Raw genomic sequence first — 14,292 nt, 5'->3', positions numbered from 1 at the left:
CAGGTTTCTACTTCTCACAAAGGCCCTGTTGATGTCATCACTGAGTGACTCCAGGACACATCTACGTGTGCATGCTAACACACACGCACATGTACACACGCACACAGCCTGTGCATGTTTGCTGAATTGTAGCCTTTGTTCTAAATATAGGCAGCTTGAGAGATACAGTAGGATTTGTCTTTCTCTGCCTAATTCTAATATATAATGTCATGTAAGAGTAAGAAAGTGGGCTGTGTTCACATTGCTGCCTCCGTTCCTGGCATCTCAGCAAAGATCTAAAAAGTCTTAATCGTTTACAAACATCACTGTCCAGTATTTGCAAAGGCAAGCATCACTTTGGTCTGCTTCTGTAGCCAAGCCTTCTAATAAACCCCGATGTGTAAACCAGGTTAGGCATGCAGACAATTGATTTCTCCTATGTAGTAAGATTTTGTCTTTAAAAGTACATTTTTTTTTTCATATGAGACTGCTAAGATAGAGAAAGATGTTTGCATTTTTTTTGCTGGCATCACCTTTAGGTTGTTTGTAACTAAAAAGCTCTTGTATCAAATGACTGTTTGGTCACAGAGCAGTCACCTTTTTTTGGATTCGTACAGGGAACCCAGAGCACAGGTACGAATTAAAGATGTAGGTTTCTCACCACTAGATGCGTCCTCCAAAACTAACATGCTTTTCTGCAGAGAGACCAGAGCCACAGTTTGCAGGTGTCTGTTTTCTTTGGGGAATATTTTGAGGAAACCTAAAAGGGAGGAACTGAACATTGAGGAAAAATGTATTTTCACAGCAGGATATTGCTTTTTCTCTTTTTTTGGTTTAGGTTTTTCATTTGTTACAAGCCTTCTCAGACTCCAAATACAGAATGAATACATACTTTCAGCAGGAGCTGGCTGACGTCGCAGCTTGTACCAAAGCCAAACTCTGGCTGGCCAAGAGGTATGTTAAAACCCCACACAAGCAACAAGTTATCAGGGGTTAGGAATACATTGGAGAAATGCTGTTTCTAGTTGGGGGAGTTCTAAGTCACTGGCATGAGTTTTCAAAACTTACTGGAGTATTTATCTTTTCAGAACTTTGGGTTGTGGTAAAGAAAGAAAAATATATTCCTGACAGTTTTTCTAAAACTGCTGTGTGGCTAGGGGGGCATTTAATATGGCTTTTTATCTGTCCACCAGTCAGCTTGTTTTCATGAATACCTGCTATGTGGCCAGGCCTATGTTAGACAGTGTATCAATGAAAGGCAGTAATTGACTAAATCATGTGGTACAAATTATTAAGTGCTGTGGCAACTTGGAGATGAGAGACTGGTGTAAGATTTAAGCAGTCTCAAAGGGGCCCAGCGCAGGTGAATAAGAAAAAGACATGGAAGTTGCCTTTTTAGATGGTAGTAGAGTAGCTTAAATAAGCATGGCAAAGGCAGGTGGACACATATTTTTATTTCATCCTTGTTATTATAACTTTTTGCTAGAACTTAGAACATTTGCTGTATGAAAGACGGAGCAAAAAGATTTTCTCCATTTCTCTCGAATACACAGAGAATACCCTGTAACACTGGGTTCAAAATCTGTGTCTCAGGACTTAATATTGCTAGGACAGCATCACTGTCAGGGCCTCCTGCCCCCCGTGGTGTCCTCTGTAAGTCCAGGCGTGGGTCCAGTGGAGTATATCACCTTTGATTAAGAATTAGTATCTTGGTTGTCTAACATGGCAGCCTTTTTTTTATTTTTCAAAAAATGTGCTTGTGTTCACTTTTGTTGGGCTCCCCACTTATAAGGCAGGCAAACAGTGGGCAGTGTGCAGCCCACAGATCAGTGTTATTAACAAGGTCTTGTTGAGCATAGGCTACGTGACAGCCTTTGTGTTAGGGATGCCATGATAGAGAAGGAACTAGTCCTGCCTTCAAGGAGCTCCCATCCAGGAGGTGAGAAGGATGTGTAAATAAATAATTTTCATTGAATGCGGTGAGTATGATAACCAGTGTGTGTAGGAGGTACAGGGGATGCCCAGAGGAGAGGCAAGGGTTAGTGGGGTCAGGGCAGGGGAGGGGGGTGACATCGAACCAGTATAAGGTACATGTGGCAGAGAATGGGGCTGAGGAGATACAAGAAAGCCACACGGTGAAAGGTCCTAAAGGAAACCTTTAGGTAAAAGGGAGCCAGTGAAGAATTTCTCAGTGGGTGGAAACAAGAGTCTCCATGTCTGTCTTAGTACCTATGGCTTTGGCCAAGGATACCGATGGAGAAATTCTCTAGTGTCTGAAATACCAGTCAAGTGATGGTTAGCCTCTCATTTTCAGTCCAATTTTTGTTTTCTCTGTTTTATTTAGAGAGAGGAGTTGATTGACCATAAACTGCTTCCCTGAGCCCAGTACCATTTGCCTTTTGTGAGGCTTTTAGACAACTTCCCAAGATGCCTTTTTCAGGGAAACAGAGAATTGTGATCACATTTGTGCTATCATCTGTTTACCAATTAGCAGACCAGGTCCTCCTCGCTATTGTTTCTGGGGATCAGGAAGTCAGGAAATCCAACCTACTGGAAGACCTGCTTCCATCCAGGGCTGGCGAATCTCTTGTTCTTAAAGGAAGGGATTTCTGCCCCCTTAGTTTGCTAGTCCTTGATGGGTCCTTATAGAAATTCATCATCTGCTGGCTTCCTAAGTCAGGGAAGTCCGTGGGAAGGAGGAGACGGAGTAACAGGCCAACCATCTGAATGAACCTTCGTGCTGTGCAGCACCTAAAGATGGGTGACAGAGGAACCATCAGCCTCCTCTTCACCCAGAGAAGTCCTCCTGGCTTTCCCTGTGGTCCCTGTTACAATTTTCTAACCAGTCTTTTCATCATCATCATCTGCCTCTTCCCGCGCTCTGATTTTTCTCCATGATTTTCCAGCTCTAGAAAACAAAGGCATGCATCACTGAAATTTGCCCGGTTTGGTTTCCACCTTCCTTGCCCAGAGTCCAGGAAAGCCACTTTTATGTTTCCAGTTCAGTCAACTCTTTATTATCCAAGTGTGAACTTTATACTCCATGGGTGGTCTGTAACACCAGGCTTCCTCTTGCTCCCCAACACACCTTTACCATATTAATCAGGATGTGTTCAGAGCCTGGAATAGAGTTTGGGAGGAAAACACATGGCCAGAGCACAGTGCTTCCTTCCCAAAGCCACGCGTCAGTTTTTCTGGATTATCCACATCACTGACAGGATAACCTTGAGGTTCCTGAATAGGAAAGTATAGAATCGGATGTAAGTGATGAAGCCTCAGCCTGTCACATGCCTGCCCCGTCCTTGAGGTCCTCTGAGAGTGTTATCCCAGGAGGTGTTTGTTGGCGCTGGGAGTCCCAGGCTCAGATGAGCCCTTCTGGGTCCTAGCAGTGCCTCCTCACATTCTCATCTGCCTTTTTTCCCTGAAAGGCATCACAGTGCTGGGTGTTCCAAACTCCGCTGCTGCAAAGAGGCTCCTTTATGTCCCTAGCAATTTACAAATGAAAGAGGAATAAATGTTCCTTTGTGCCTACTAAGGATTTTCTGTATCTTTTAAATATAGTGATGAAACATTAATGTCACTGCAAAAAAAAAAAAAAAAAGTTGGTTTAAATTTTAGCACCAACACCTTTTTCCTTCTTCAGTTTATTTGATCATTAGCTTGAGTTTATTCAGTCCAATAAGTACAAAAACATCAGTGAAGGTGTCATTTATTTGTTCTTTAATTCTAAAAAAAAAAAGATTAAAAAAAATTCATTGGAGCCATTGGATGACCCATTCAGTTTTTAAAGTTTTGACCCTGAAATTGAGGGCACATAAAATAAAGACTTTTGTCATATATTTGTGTTTTGACTTTGCAAGATTAATAGGGATTTATATGAGGTGATTAAGCAATGGGCATGGATTTGCTGGGGAATTTTTGGTGATGAATGGCCAGCTGGCAACACAGCCTGAGCAGAGGACTGGACTTCTGCTCTTACAGGCCGCTTTTCATTCCGAGATGTCAGAGCCTTTATGGAAATCAGCTCATTAATCCTTCAAGTCCCTTCCTTCCCCTTTTTCTTCCATCCCTCTCTCCTCAATCCAGTTTACTGTCTCTCTCCTGGTGCAAAGGCAGTTTCCGAAATACTGAAGGAAAACTAAGCTGACCTAGGCCAGAAACTAAGTGAGAATAGGGGTCAGCTGCTGGTCTGGAGACCCTGGCCGTGGGCACCATCGAAGAGGAAGTCGTCTCATTCCCGCTCATGGCCTGGTCTGCTACCCTTGCTGAGTGCAGATTCCAGCTCTGCTGTCCCAACTGGATCACAGGCCCTGCCTGGAAAGGAAGAACTTGTAAAAAGCAATGTCAAGTAAGAGTAAGACAAGAAAAGATTTATTTACTTTGACTGAGAGTTGGAATTACTATTATTTGGGGCTTAAAATTTTTTAGAAATCAGTTTGGTTATCTAGCGTTGCCTTTGGTTATAAAAGGAAAAAACTGTGTGTGTGTTTCCTTTTAGTAAATGTGGTGAACTATATGGACTATCAGACTCCATGCGATGGATGATGTGATAACCAGGAAGAAAAATGTGTCCTACTGAATCCCCACCCCCCCTTTTTTTGACTGTCAGTGTAGTGTCTACTTATCATAGAAAGTTAGAGAAAAGAAGAGAATATAAGTCTACTCTTACCAACATCCAGTGGAAACCACTACTGTTGGTTAACAGTTTTATGTATGCTGCAGCCACTTAATCTTTTTTCCTAAGCTTTTTTTTTAATGTATTGAGATTATGCTGTATGTATGTAAATTATAGCTTACTTTTCCCACTTAACAGTATCATGAAAGTGTTTGCTCTTATTATTAAAAACTCTTTATGGTGTAGCTGCTATGGAAAATAGTATGGTGTTTCCTCAAAAAATTAAAAATAGAATGACCATGTGACCCAGCAATTCCACTTGTGAGAACAGACCCAAATGAATTGAAAGCAGTCTTAAAGAGATAGTTGTACGTGTTCTAGTTGCATTATTCACAATAGCCAAAAGATAGAAGTAACCCAAATATCCATTAATGGATGAGTGGGTAAACAAAATGTGGTATATATGGACAATGGAATATTATTCAGCCTTGAAAATGAAGGCAATTCTAGAACACAGTATAACATGGATGAACCTGGAAGACATTGTGCTAAGTGAAATAAGCCAATCATAAAAGACAAAGACTATGTGATCTACTTATGTAAGGTTCCTAGAGTAGTCAAATTCACTGGGATGGAAAGTGGAATGGTGGTTGCCAGGGGCTGGGGGGAAGGGAACTAAAGGGTTAGTGTTCAACTAACAGAGTTTAAGTTTTATAAGATGAAAAGAGTTCTGGAGGTTGATGATACAACAGTGTAAATGTACTTAACACTCCTGAACTCCTGCACTGTGCACTTAGAATGGTTAATTAAGATGGTAAACTTTATACTTTACTTTATCACAATTAAAACAAAATTTTAATGGCAAACATTACAAAAAAAAACAAACAAAAAACCTTGGGGGTTTGGTATAACTCAGTGGTAGAGCATGTGCTTTTAGCACGCACAGGTCCTGGATTCAATCCCCAGTACCTCCATTACAAACAAAAACAAAAACCCTTTGTACTCTGTCATTCCTCAGAGGTTATCATTATCCTAACTTTTTATAATAATTATTTCTTTGTTTTTCTTTCTAGTTTTACGATCTTTACGTCTCTAAAAATACAATGCTTTTGCCTATTTTTGTATTAAGAAAAAAAACTTTGAAAAATCGTTTGTTAAAGGTAACATATTTCTGTCACCTGAATAATCAGTCATTAGGTTTACCTTACCATTGTTCCATTGCTGGCCATTCAGTTTCTTTCCCATTTTTTAATGTCATAAATAACATTCCAGTGAAAATCTGTGTGTGTGTGTATGTGTGTGTGTTTGTGTGTAAGAGAAAGAGAGAGAGGTTCTGTGTGGTTGTGGGTTATTGCCTAAGATTTTATTTCCAGGCATAAAATAAGTTAAGAGGATAGGAGAATTTTTCAGGGATCTTTGCCGTATTGATTTCCAGAAGAGTTGTGTCAGTTCATCTTCCCACCAGCAGTGCTCAGGACACCTCCACCAGAATTTTAACTAAGATCTTAAAAATTAGATGAAGGAAATTTTTGCTTTTTGGATGCCTTCTGTGTGCCAAGCTTTGTATTAGGAGATTTGTAAATATTATTTCATTAACTTTTCTCAAATCTCTCTCAGCAAATCTGCTTTTCTACAGTGAAAACAATTAGGGAGACAAAGCTGGTACAGTCAGCATTTCAGCTTGGCATGAATTAACAGATACGTCCAATGAGTATGGTTTTTTGTTGTTGTGTTTTTGTTTTGGGGTTTTTTTTTCCCTTCAGTTTTCACTTCCTACATTTCAGCACAGAAGCTGCCATATGTTAGCATTTTATTGACTCAACTTAGTAAAGGAACTTCCCCTGGGCTCTCCACAGAGCGTTGCTCAGGTCTGGTATACTATGCACTCTCAACCAGAGGGTCACACTGACAATGCATTGGATTAAATTGGCCATAGGCATGTTTTGTTTGACTCGAGCAGGGTATATATATATATACCCTGCAGGGTATATATATATATATTTAAAAATCAGTTACTGGCATTTAAAAATCAGTAAATTTCACAGTAGATTAGGATTCCCAGCTTCTTCTGAAAAGCCAGAAGATCTGGCATCACCAGGCCCGGATTCCCACATGACTGCTAGGTATTGGCCTCCCTCTCTTGACAGCACACACTCTCTGTACTTGCCTGCTGTCTCCTCCCAGCCACTGCCCTCTTGAGGTAACCTGCCCAGCTCCCACATGAGAAGTCTGTGACTCTTGGCACTGGCATTTATTAAGTACCAGACTGACCGATGGTGAGTTTTCACTCCAGGCAGTAGTTCTTAGTGCCAATGGCTGCAGTCCTCACCTCCAGAATTTCTGATTTTTTGGTTGAAGGTCTGACCCAAGCACTGGTAGTTTTATAACTCTCCAGGAGATTCTAAAATGCCATCAGACTGAGAACTACTGATGTTTTCCTGTGTATTCTTGTGCCTCCCAGCTCCTTAAGGGAGAGGGTGAAGGAGGAGCAGGCATGCTAGAGGGCACTTGTATTTTTCTTCTGACAGTTGGCAGTTCTTCCAATTGCCAGAGATTGAGTCAAGAAAGAGGGAATGACTGTTCCTCCAGCCTGCTGCCCAGGAGATGTAACCATGAAAATTCAGCTCCACAGGCGTGCCAGAGTGAGGGTCCTTGCCATTGTGTAGTTTCACATAAGAGCAAATTTCTGGGGTTGGTTTGCTTAAAAGCTACCTTAGCAAGACAGGTCAGTTGCCCTCAGAAGTGCCATTTAAACTTGATACTCTGGTGTGGTTGGTTGTCCTGGAAGCTCATGGCATATTTTCATTTTTTGTGGTGAGGCTTAAATAGAATAGACTACACTTGTATCACTTCACTCAACAAATATTTATTAAGCCAGTGCTGTATGCCAACCTATGTTAAATATAGCAACTACTTATTAAAATCCCTACTTCAGTGTAGAGAGGACAACAGAACAGGGTCTTGACAAATAGAATCACAGACCTAGAAAGAGTCATCAAGTTTATTGTAGTCCCCTCCTATCCCCACGCATTTGGGAAAGTGCAGCCCAGAGAGGTCAGGGGATTTGCCCATTTTCACGCAGCAGACCAGGTACAGCTACCTGACAATAACTAATGTTTGTTCAGGGCTTAACTCCCTGCTCCTTGTCAGGCTCTTTCTACTGGACAACGTTGCCTCCATCTATCCAGTGTTTTTATGTCAGGGATTTGAATGGTGGTATCTTAAGCATTGTCTACAACAGTGCTTCTCAGACCTTAATGTGCACACGAGTCATTTTGTGGGAGTCTCCTTAAAATGAAGGCTCAAAAAAAAAAAAAAATGCAGCTCCCATTCAGTCGGTCTGGAGTGGAGCCTGAGATTCTGCTTTTCTGACAAACTCCGAGGTGATTTTGATACTGCTGGTTCTGAGAGACAGTACCTGTTTTGAAGCTCAGGGGTCAGAGAGTCAGCCACTGTGATCATCCTGCTGCCTCCCCTGAAATACTCCCACCTCTACACCCTCAGTCTCAGGGCTTATGATTGGTGCCTGGAGCCATAGGAGATGCTGAGGCTATGGAAGGAGTAAGCCCAGAATTCTTTCCCTATCCACCTGGGATGACCTGCACTGAGGGACAACCTGGCCCCAGTGCTCTCTGTAGGGAGTCCACACTCCCTGATTCGGGCAGCCATCCTAATGGACTCAGTGCCTGGGGTCGGACACAGGCTTTGTTGACATGCAGTGCATATTTATCATCTTGAAAATAACAGGCTGATATTCTGGTGGGAAAAACAGGCTCTCAGGAATACAAGAGCAGGTCCCAAGGTCACTAGGAAAGCAAACTTGGGAGATAAATGTTTGAATAAAACAGTGCTGATTGGGGAAGAGGTGATGGAAGGAGCTTATGTTTGTTGTGGACCTCCTCTTCATGCTGGACCTAATGGTATGTTACCCCAAGGTAATTCTTATTTGCAAAAAGTATTAACTGAATGACCCATCCACTCCCCTATGCAGCTTCCCACCAGTGCTCCTGACACCCCCTATTCACTCCTCCATCTCCCTGGTACTTAAACGTCCAGTCGCTTCTGTATCTCCTTCCCTGTCCACCCCTTATCCATACTCTAATCTGTTCTCCCCATTTTCCTTCATTCTTACTGGACCCCACTAAGCCGAGATGGTATGCTCCTTGAAGGCCTGGGATTTAAGTATCTAAAGAAAATATGCTTATAGAGACAAAGCTAGGGCTTGCTTTTGTGTGGCAATCCCAGTTCTGCCCCAGGAGGCTCTGTGGCCAGCTGCAGAAGTCCTGGTTTAGGGTTCTGTTTTGCTTTACAGCTGAAGACAGCATTTATTTTCTAACCACCAGATTTATTCACACGAGAGACTACACTTCCCAGGCAGAAATCCTGGGATTTAGGTCCAATTGCATTTTCCCACTGTCCCTTAGTTCCTCCCAATTCCCTCATGCCGCCTGGACTGGTTCCCTCCCCAAGGAAGAGGTCCTCCTTTTACAACTCCTCGGAGGGGCCTCAGTCCTTTGCCACAGTTGCAGGTTGCGTTGCACTCCCATGCTGCTGAAACGAGTCCAGCTGAGATGGATTGTTAAAATACTCGGATGATCATGTGGCATTTTAAGGCTATCATTTGTGGTCCCTGCCAAAACTTTAAGGGAAGCAAGTCTTAACAGGGATGGTTACTTACATAGCAAGTTTCCAGGCATTGCTGGGGGTTGGGTTTGCTTTTGGTTTGTCTCTTCTATGCTCCTTTTCTTTTTTTCAGAATAAAAGTTTTCCCAGTACTCCCCCACCCCTTTTTAATTGCTTTTCTTTCAACCTCCAGATTTTACCGGGGAGGGAGATTCTCATCGGGATCCTTCTTTAATCCCCCAGCTCAGCCTATTCAAAGTCTCTCTGAGCCTCGTGCATATTTGAATGATGAGAGAAATGAAGTTGGTGTATTTTAGACCCAAGCGTGTTGACATTTGTTTGCTTCCCTTTCAGACTTCTCAGGAATGTTCAAGGTCATGATATCTCGGGATGAGATCCTGTTTGTATTTTTTAAAAACAGAGAGAAACATTAAGTTAGCACATTTCAACCCAAACCAATGGACAAGGTGAAAAACATTTTCTTCATTAGCTTTTCCTTTTAAAAATATGTCAAGTCTTAAAGGAATAAGCTGTTTAAGAAGTGAAGCTTGAGAATATAGGAGGTATTTCTTGTTGACAGGCTGAGCTTATGGAAGTCAGTCAGGTAAAAGCAGTCAGAAGTGATCAGTGTGTTAAACTGAGCCTTTGAGCAAGTTGCCCGAGATCAAAGCTTCTTCATGTTACAGTGAGAAATAAAAATAGTTCTTTTATGCAACTGCACATCAAGAATTCAACCCCCAACTTTCTACTTTTTAAATATGGAAATCTGCAAACCTAACCTGGAGATGGTAGTTAGTTTGATAAAGGGCTCAGGATCTCCATCTTGCTCCACATGTAGACGTTGGCTTCTTGGGGTATTGCTATTGGAAGATTCAGGTAATGTTATCATTGCCCAGCTTGCAAGGGATGCAGGTTTTAAATGGCCTCAACACATTTTTCATAATATTATGTAAAACTCTAATATAGTGGGGGTTTTTTTTCCCCTAGAATGTGACATGTTCCATCATTTGAGTAAATGAGCACCCTGGTTACCTTCACTGAGCCATTCCCAATTAATCCAAGCCAATTCAGATTCACACATAGTACAAAGAAGGCAGTGTCAGAGGCACAGTGGGGAATATAGAGATGAATGATATGGTCCCTATTTCAAAAACCACGTGAATAAGACAGGTATGGATTTAATTAACTGTAAACAAGGAAGAATGTGATAAATGCTGGAATGAGGTCAAAGTGTATTACAGGAGCCAGCTAGTGGGGGTTGGAATGTTGAGGAAGTCTCCTAGGAGAAGGGAGAAGTCTTTAAAGGCTAGGTGAGATTTAACTGGTAGATAATGTTAAATCAATAGGAGATCAAGTGAGTTTATACTCATATAGAGCCTATGTTGCTAAGTAAGTTGTGAAGGTCTCATTGCCCAAGTACAAAGGAAGGGATCTTAGTCACGATGCTCAGCATCATGGGGACCACTTTAGGCATATAAAATGGAATCTGTCTTGTCAGAGTTTAGTTATGATCCAGTCTAGTTGAAAAGAGCTTATCCATGGGAAACAACCAACGGTGACATTCATACAGAATTCTAGTTCTGTAGTACATATAATAAGTATAAGAATTCAGGAAAAAGCGTGGACTGAGATAGCCAGGGAAGGCTTTCAAGGGGAGTTAGGTATTTGAACTGGGTCTTCGAGCATGGGTGTGATTCAGAAACACCAAAAGTGGTGGGAAAGGAGCAGGTCAAGATGGCGGACAGCATGTGCAGTGGCATGCTGGGGAGGATGCATGTGATGTATTGTGGACCAGCGAGGGGATAGAGCCGAAGAAGACATGGTGTGTTTGGAGATCAGTGCAAGATTTGATAAGAGACCAGTCATGGCAGGCCTTAAATGTCAGCCAGAGGAATTTGGGTCTGATCCAAGAGTTCATAGGAAGTCAGTAAGCTCAGGCTTACACTGGTAAATAGGCTGCTGTCTCTGTGCACAAGAGATACACTGAGGAGTATGTTAAATCTTTCCAGCCTCCCTCAATGATCAGCAAAATTCCCAGCCCTCCTGGAGGTTAATAAAAGCTCCCTAGTAGCAACTGACCAGCTCCGGCTGGCACTTGGAAGCCCCTGTTGCCTGCCTGGGCAGCTAGTAACGGGAACAGAGATGCTGCTTGTGTGCATTTTAGACTGCATGGCTATTGTCTGCCCAGCATTGCTAAGAGGACTGTAGAACCACGGAGTTTATAGCAGGAAAGGGAACTTAGAGATCATCTAATCCAGTGGAATCCTTTCTTCAAACAGAAGCTTAAGTGGAAGTTCAAGATGTTCAAGATAATAGAGACGGCAAATATGGTGCAAGTTGAGATGGGGGCCTGGAGGCCCACCCACAGAGCTTCTCAGCCATTGGGAGCCCCAAAAGGGACTAAGAAGAGCACCCTGAATCCCTATTCCAAAACAAGGATCTAATCCAAACCAATATTTGTAGACGGGGAAATAGACACAAGGGAGCAGGTGACTTCTCCGTACTTGACAGATGTGTCTGGCTCTGAAGGTAGCCCGGATTAGGGATGTTAACAGCACATTTGATTTTTGTTTCTGATCCACCTGCTTCCTCTGCTGCAACCTGATCATCCTCATAGAAAATACTGTTACCTCAGGCCCCTGGGCTGCCCAAGGCCCTTTCTGACAGGCTGTCCTCCTTGGACAGGGCCCCATGCACTAAACTTTCTTGCCATCAAAATTTATGATTTCTAGATCCTTTCCTCAGAAATCCGCTTTCATCTGGCTGGCTGCTGCTTGGTGCTACCAACAGCCCATGCTAACGTGTTACCAAGTGCTAATAAGTAGATAAGTTCATTCCTCTGGGTCAGTTCTCAGCAGTGATCTTCTGGAGGCGGTGCCTTTAACTGAAGTCAGTAACTTAAGGGCTGGTTTTCTCAGACCTGTTGGGAGCACTTCTGTAGGCCTCACTCAGCTTCCTGCTCCTGTGTCCTCAGCTCTGGTACATTTGTCCTGTGTGGCCAGGCTTCAGGCTGGCCCTCGAATGGCTTGTGGGGCATGTGGGCAGGTCTTACATGAATGGGCCAAGGGAGCAGCTTTGAGAGAGACCTTCTGAAGCTGCACCGTCCTTCATCCCCTCAGCTGCCAGTGATGCCCAGGCTTCCTCAGTGGTTGGCCTGGCCTGCAGGCCTCTGGAAAGAGCTTCCCACATGCACTGAGGAACATATTCCCCTTTGAGCCAGAAGGGACCCTCATCAGCCCAAAGGCCCTGTGTTCTACGTGACCACGGGGAGAGTCCTTCTGAGCGGCGCTGGGTGAAGAGAAAAGGCTCTAGCTGTGAACGCACACCACTGAGGTGGAGGGGAGGCGGGGTCCGCCCGAGGGTCCTGGCCCCTGCTCAGCTGCTAGCCAGTGATGTCTGGCCTCTTAACTTCTTTGGGCCTCCACTTTTATCTGTTAAGTTGGAAGCTCTAAAATGGGAAATAGATGAGGGTAGGGGAGGACGTGGTGAGTAATGGGTAGGCAAGTATAAAAAGAGCTAAGTAAATATAGGGAATATTTATTGTTAGATAAGTCTTGGGGGGGGTTACTTATTTAGTTTACTAAAACTGAAATTAAATTAGGTTAACTTATTTAGTTTTGGAGGAGATAGTGGGGATTGAACCCAGGACCTTGTGTATGCTAAGCATGCGCTCTACCACTTGAGCTGTACCCTCCCCCCGGATGATTAAGTCTTTATCAACGTCATTGGCCATCTTGAAACCAGGCTTTTATGTTGACCTTCACGAGAACAGCTGTGCTTGGAACCTTGCTCTTCCCTAGACTGGCTACCAGGGCACAACACCAGAGCATGTGGCTGCAAACCAAAATAATCTAGTTGTTCGGCACAGCGTCTCACTTTTCATCTGATTGTGTTTGGGACACCTAGATACAATTTGTCCAGAAAACCTTGATTCTATTCTTGGTTTTTGCCCTGATATCTGGGGTAGTTCACTTGAGCTACGTGAGCTACTTTGTTGATTTATAAAAGTGGGAATAATAATGTCTATTTTTCTTCTCCCTTAAGAATTTTATGAAGATAAAATAAGAATATTTTTGAAGACAAAACTTTTAATAAAATGCAATTGATATTATTGTTATTATTGCCCAGGCTAATTTCCAAGCGTGTGCTTTGCCAAGTTCACATTAGCACGGTACTGTTAGAAATTCTCTCCTGTGAACCTACATGCAGACTTCTCATGCAGCTTCTAGAAGCTTTCATTCACCTCACTCATATATCCTTTTTTTTATGATTCTAGGGAGAAGGTATGGTTTGAAAAGAAAGGAGACTTGTGTTAGCATTTTATATAATAACTATAGCTATATATCCTCCAAGACCCAAACTGTACAATAAAAGCTTTCCTGGATACTTCTTTTCTCCCATAATTCCTAGCACATTGCTTATTAAGTTATTAACCAGCAATTTCTCCGGCAGCATATTAAACTTTACTTTTAAACAAGTCACAGAGCGGGGGAAACATGCATCTCTCATAAAAGGAATAAAAAACATACACCCTCTAAAACGATTTCTTCAGGCTTTGAACAAATCCCATGCCCCACACAAGGTCTCTTTTTCCTCATTCTCTACACATAACTTGAGTGTTAGTACATTAATGAGAAAAAGATGCCTAATAGAAAGATGGAAAAATATGAGGGCCGCTGGGGGTGTAGGAGGCTCCCTGGGGGGGCCTCTGAAAAGTCAGGTGAGCCTTCGTGGAGGGAGAGGCAAAGCCTTGGCATTGAGCTCGTGGGCTCCCTCCCGAGCAGCGGCACACCCAGAGAAGCAGAGGTGGCTGTGGTTGGACCCTGAACTTAGAGGCAGGCCAGGGCCTTGTGCAGACTGCCTGGTAAAGTGGTTAAGGCCCTCTGTTTTCACAGATTCCATCGCTGAGGAACAAAAGCTGTCTTTCCAGGGGCAGCCCCGTGTGCTCTGTAGCACATGGCTGGGACGTTTGGTCTCTTTCTGGACAGACTCACAGCTCATGGTCTCTTGCTTTGTGCGTGGCAACTTGGTAAGAATTCCGTACAGATTGGTCAATCACCAGAGCAGGGCGTGAA

The 14,292-nt window shown here is 43.1% G+C and overlaps 1 protein-coding gene across 3 annotated transcripts in view; it reads left to right on the top strand.

Moving 5' to 3' along the window:
- THADA (THADA armadillo repeat containing) overlaps positions 1 to 14,292 on the top strand; it is a 286,708-nt gene that overhangs the window by 197,693 nt on the left and 74,723 nt on the right. For all 3 annotated transcript variants that reach the window (XM_032497409.1, XM_032497410.1, XM_014560974.2), the window contains one exon: positions 818 to 933. In XM_032497409.1, coding sequence (XP_032353300.1) covers positions 818 to 933 — 116 coding nt within the window. The remainder of the gene's footprint in view (positions 1 to 817; positions 934 to 14,292) is intronic.

The sequence above is a fragment of the Camelus ferus genome, chromosome 15, assembly GCF_009834535.1.
Source record: "Camelus ferus isolate YT-003-E chromosome 15, BCGSAC_Cfer_1.0, whole genome shotgun sequence".
In the NCBI taxonomy this organism is placed as follows: domain Eukaryota; kingdom Metazoa; phylum Chordata; class Mammalia; order Artiodactyla; family Camelidae; genus Camelus; species Camelus ferus.
This window is presented reverse-complemented; position numbering and strand designations above follow the sequence as displayed.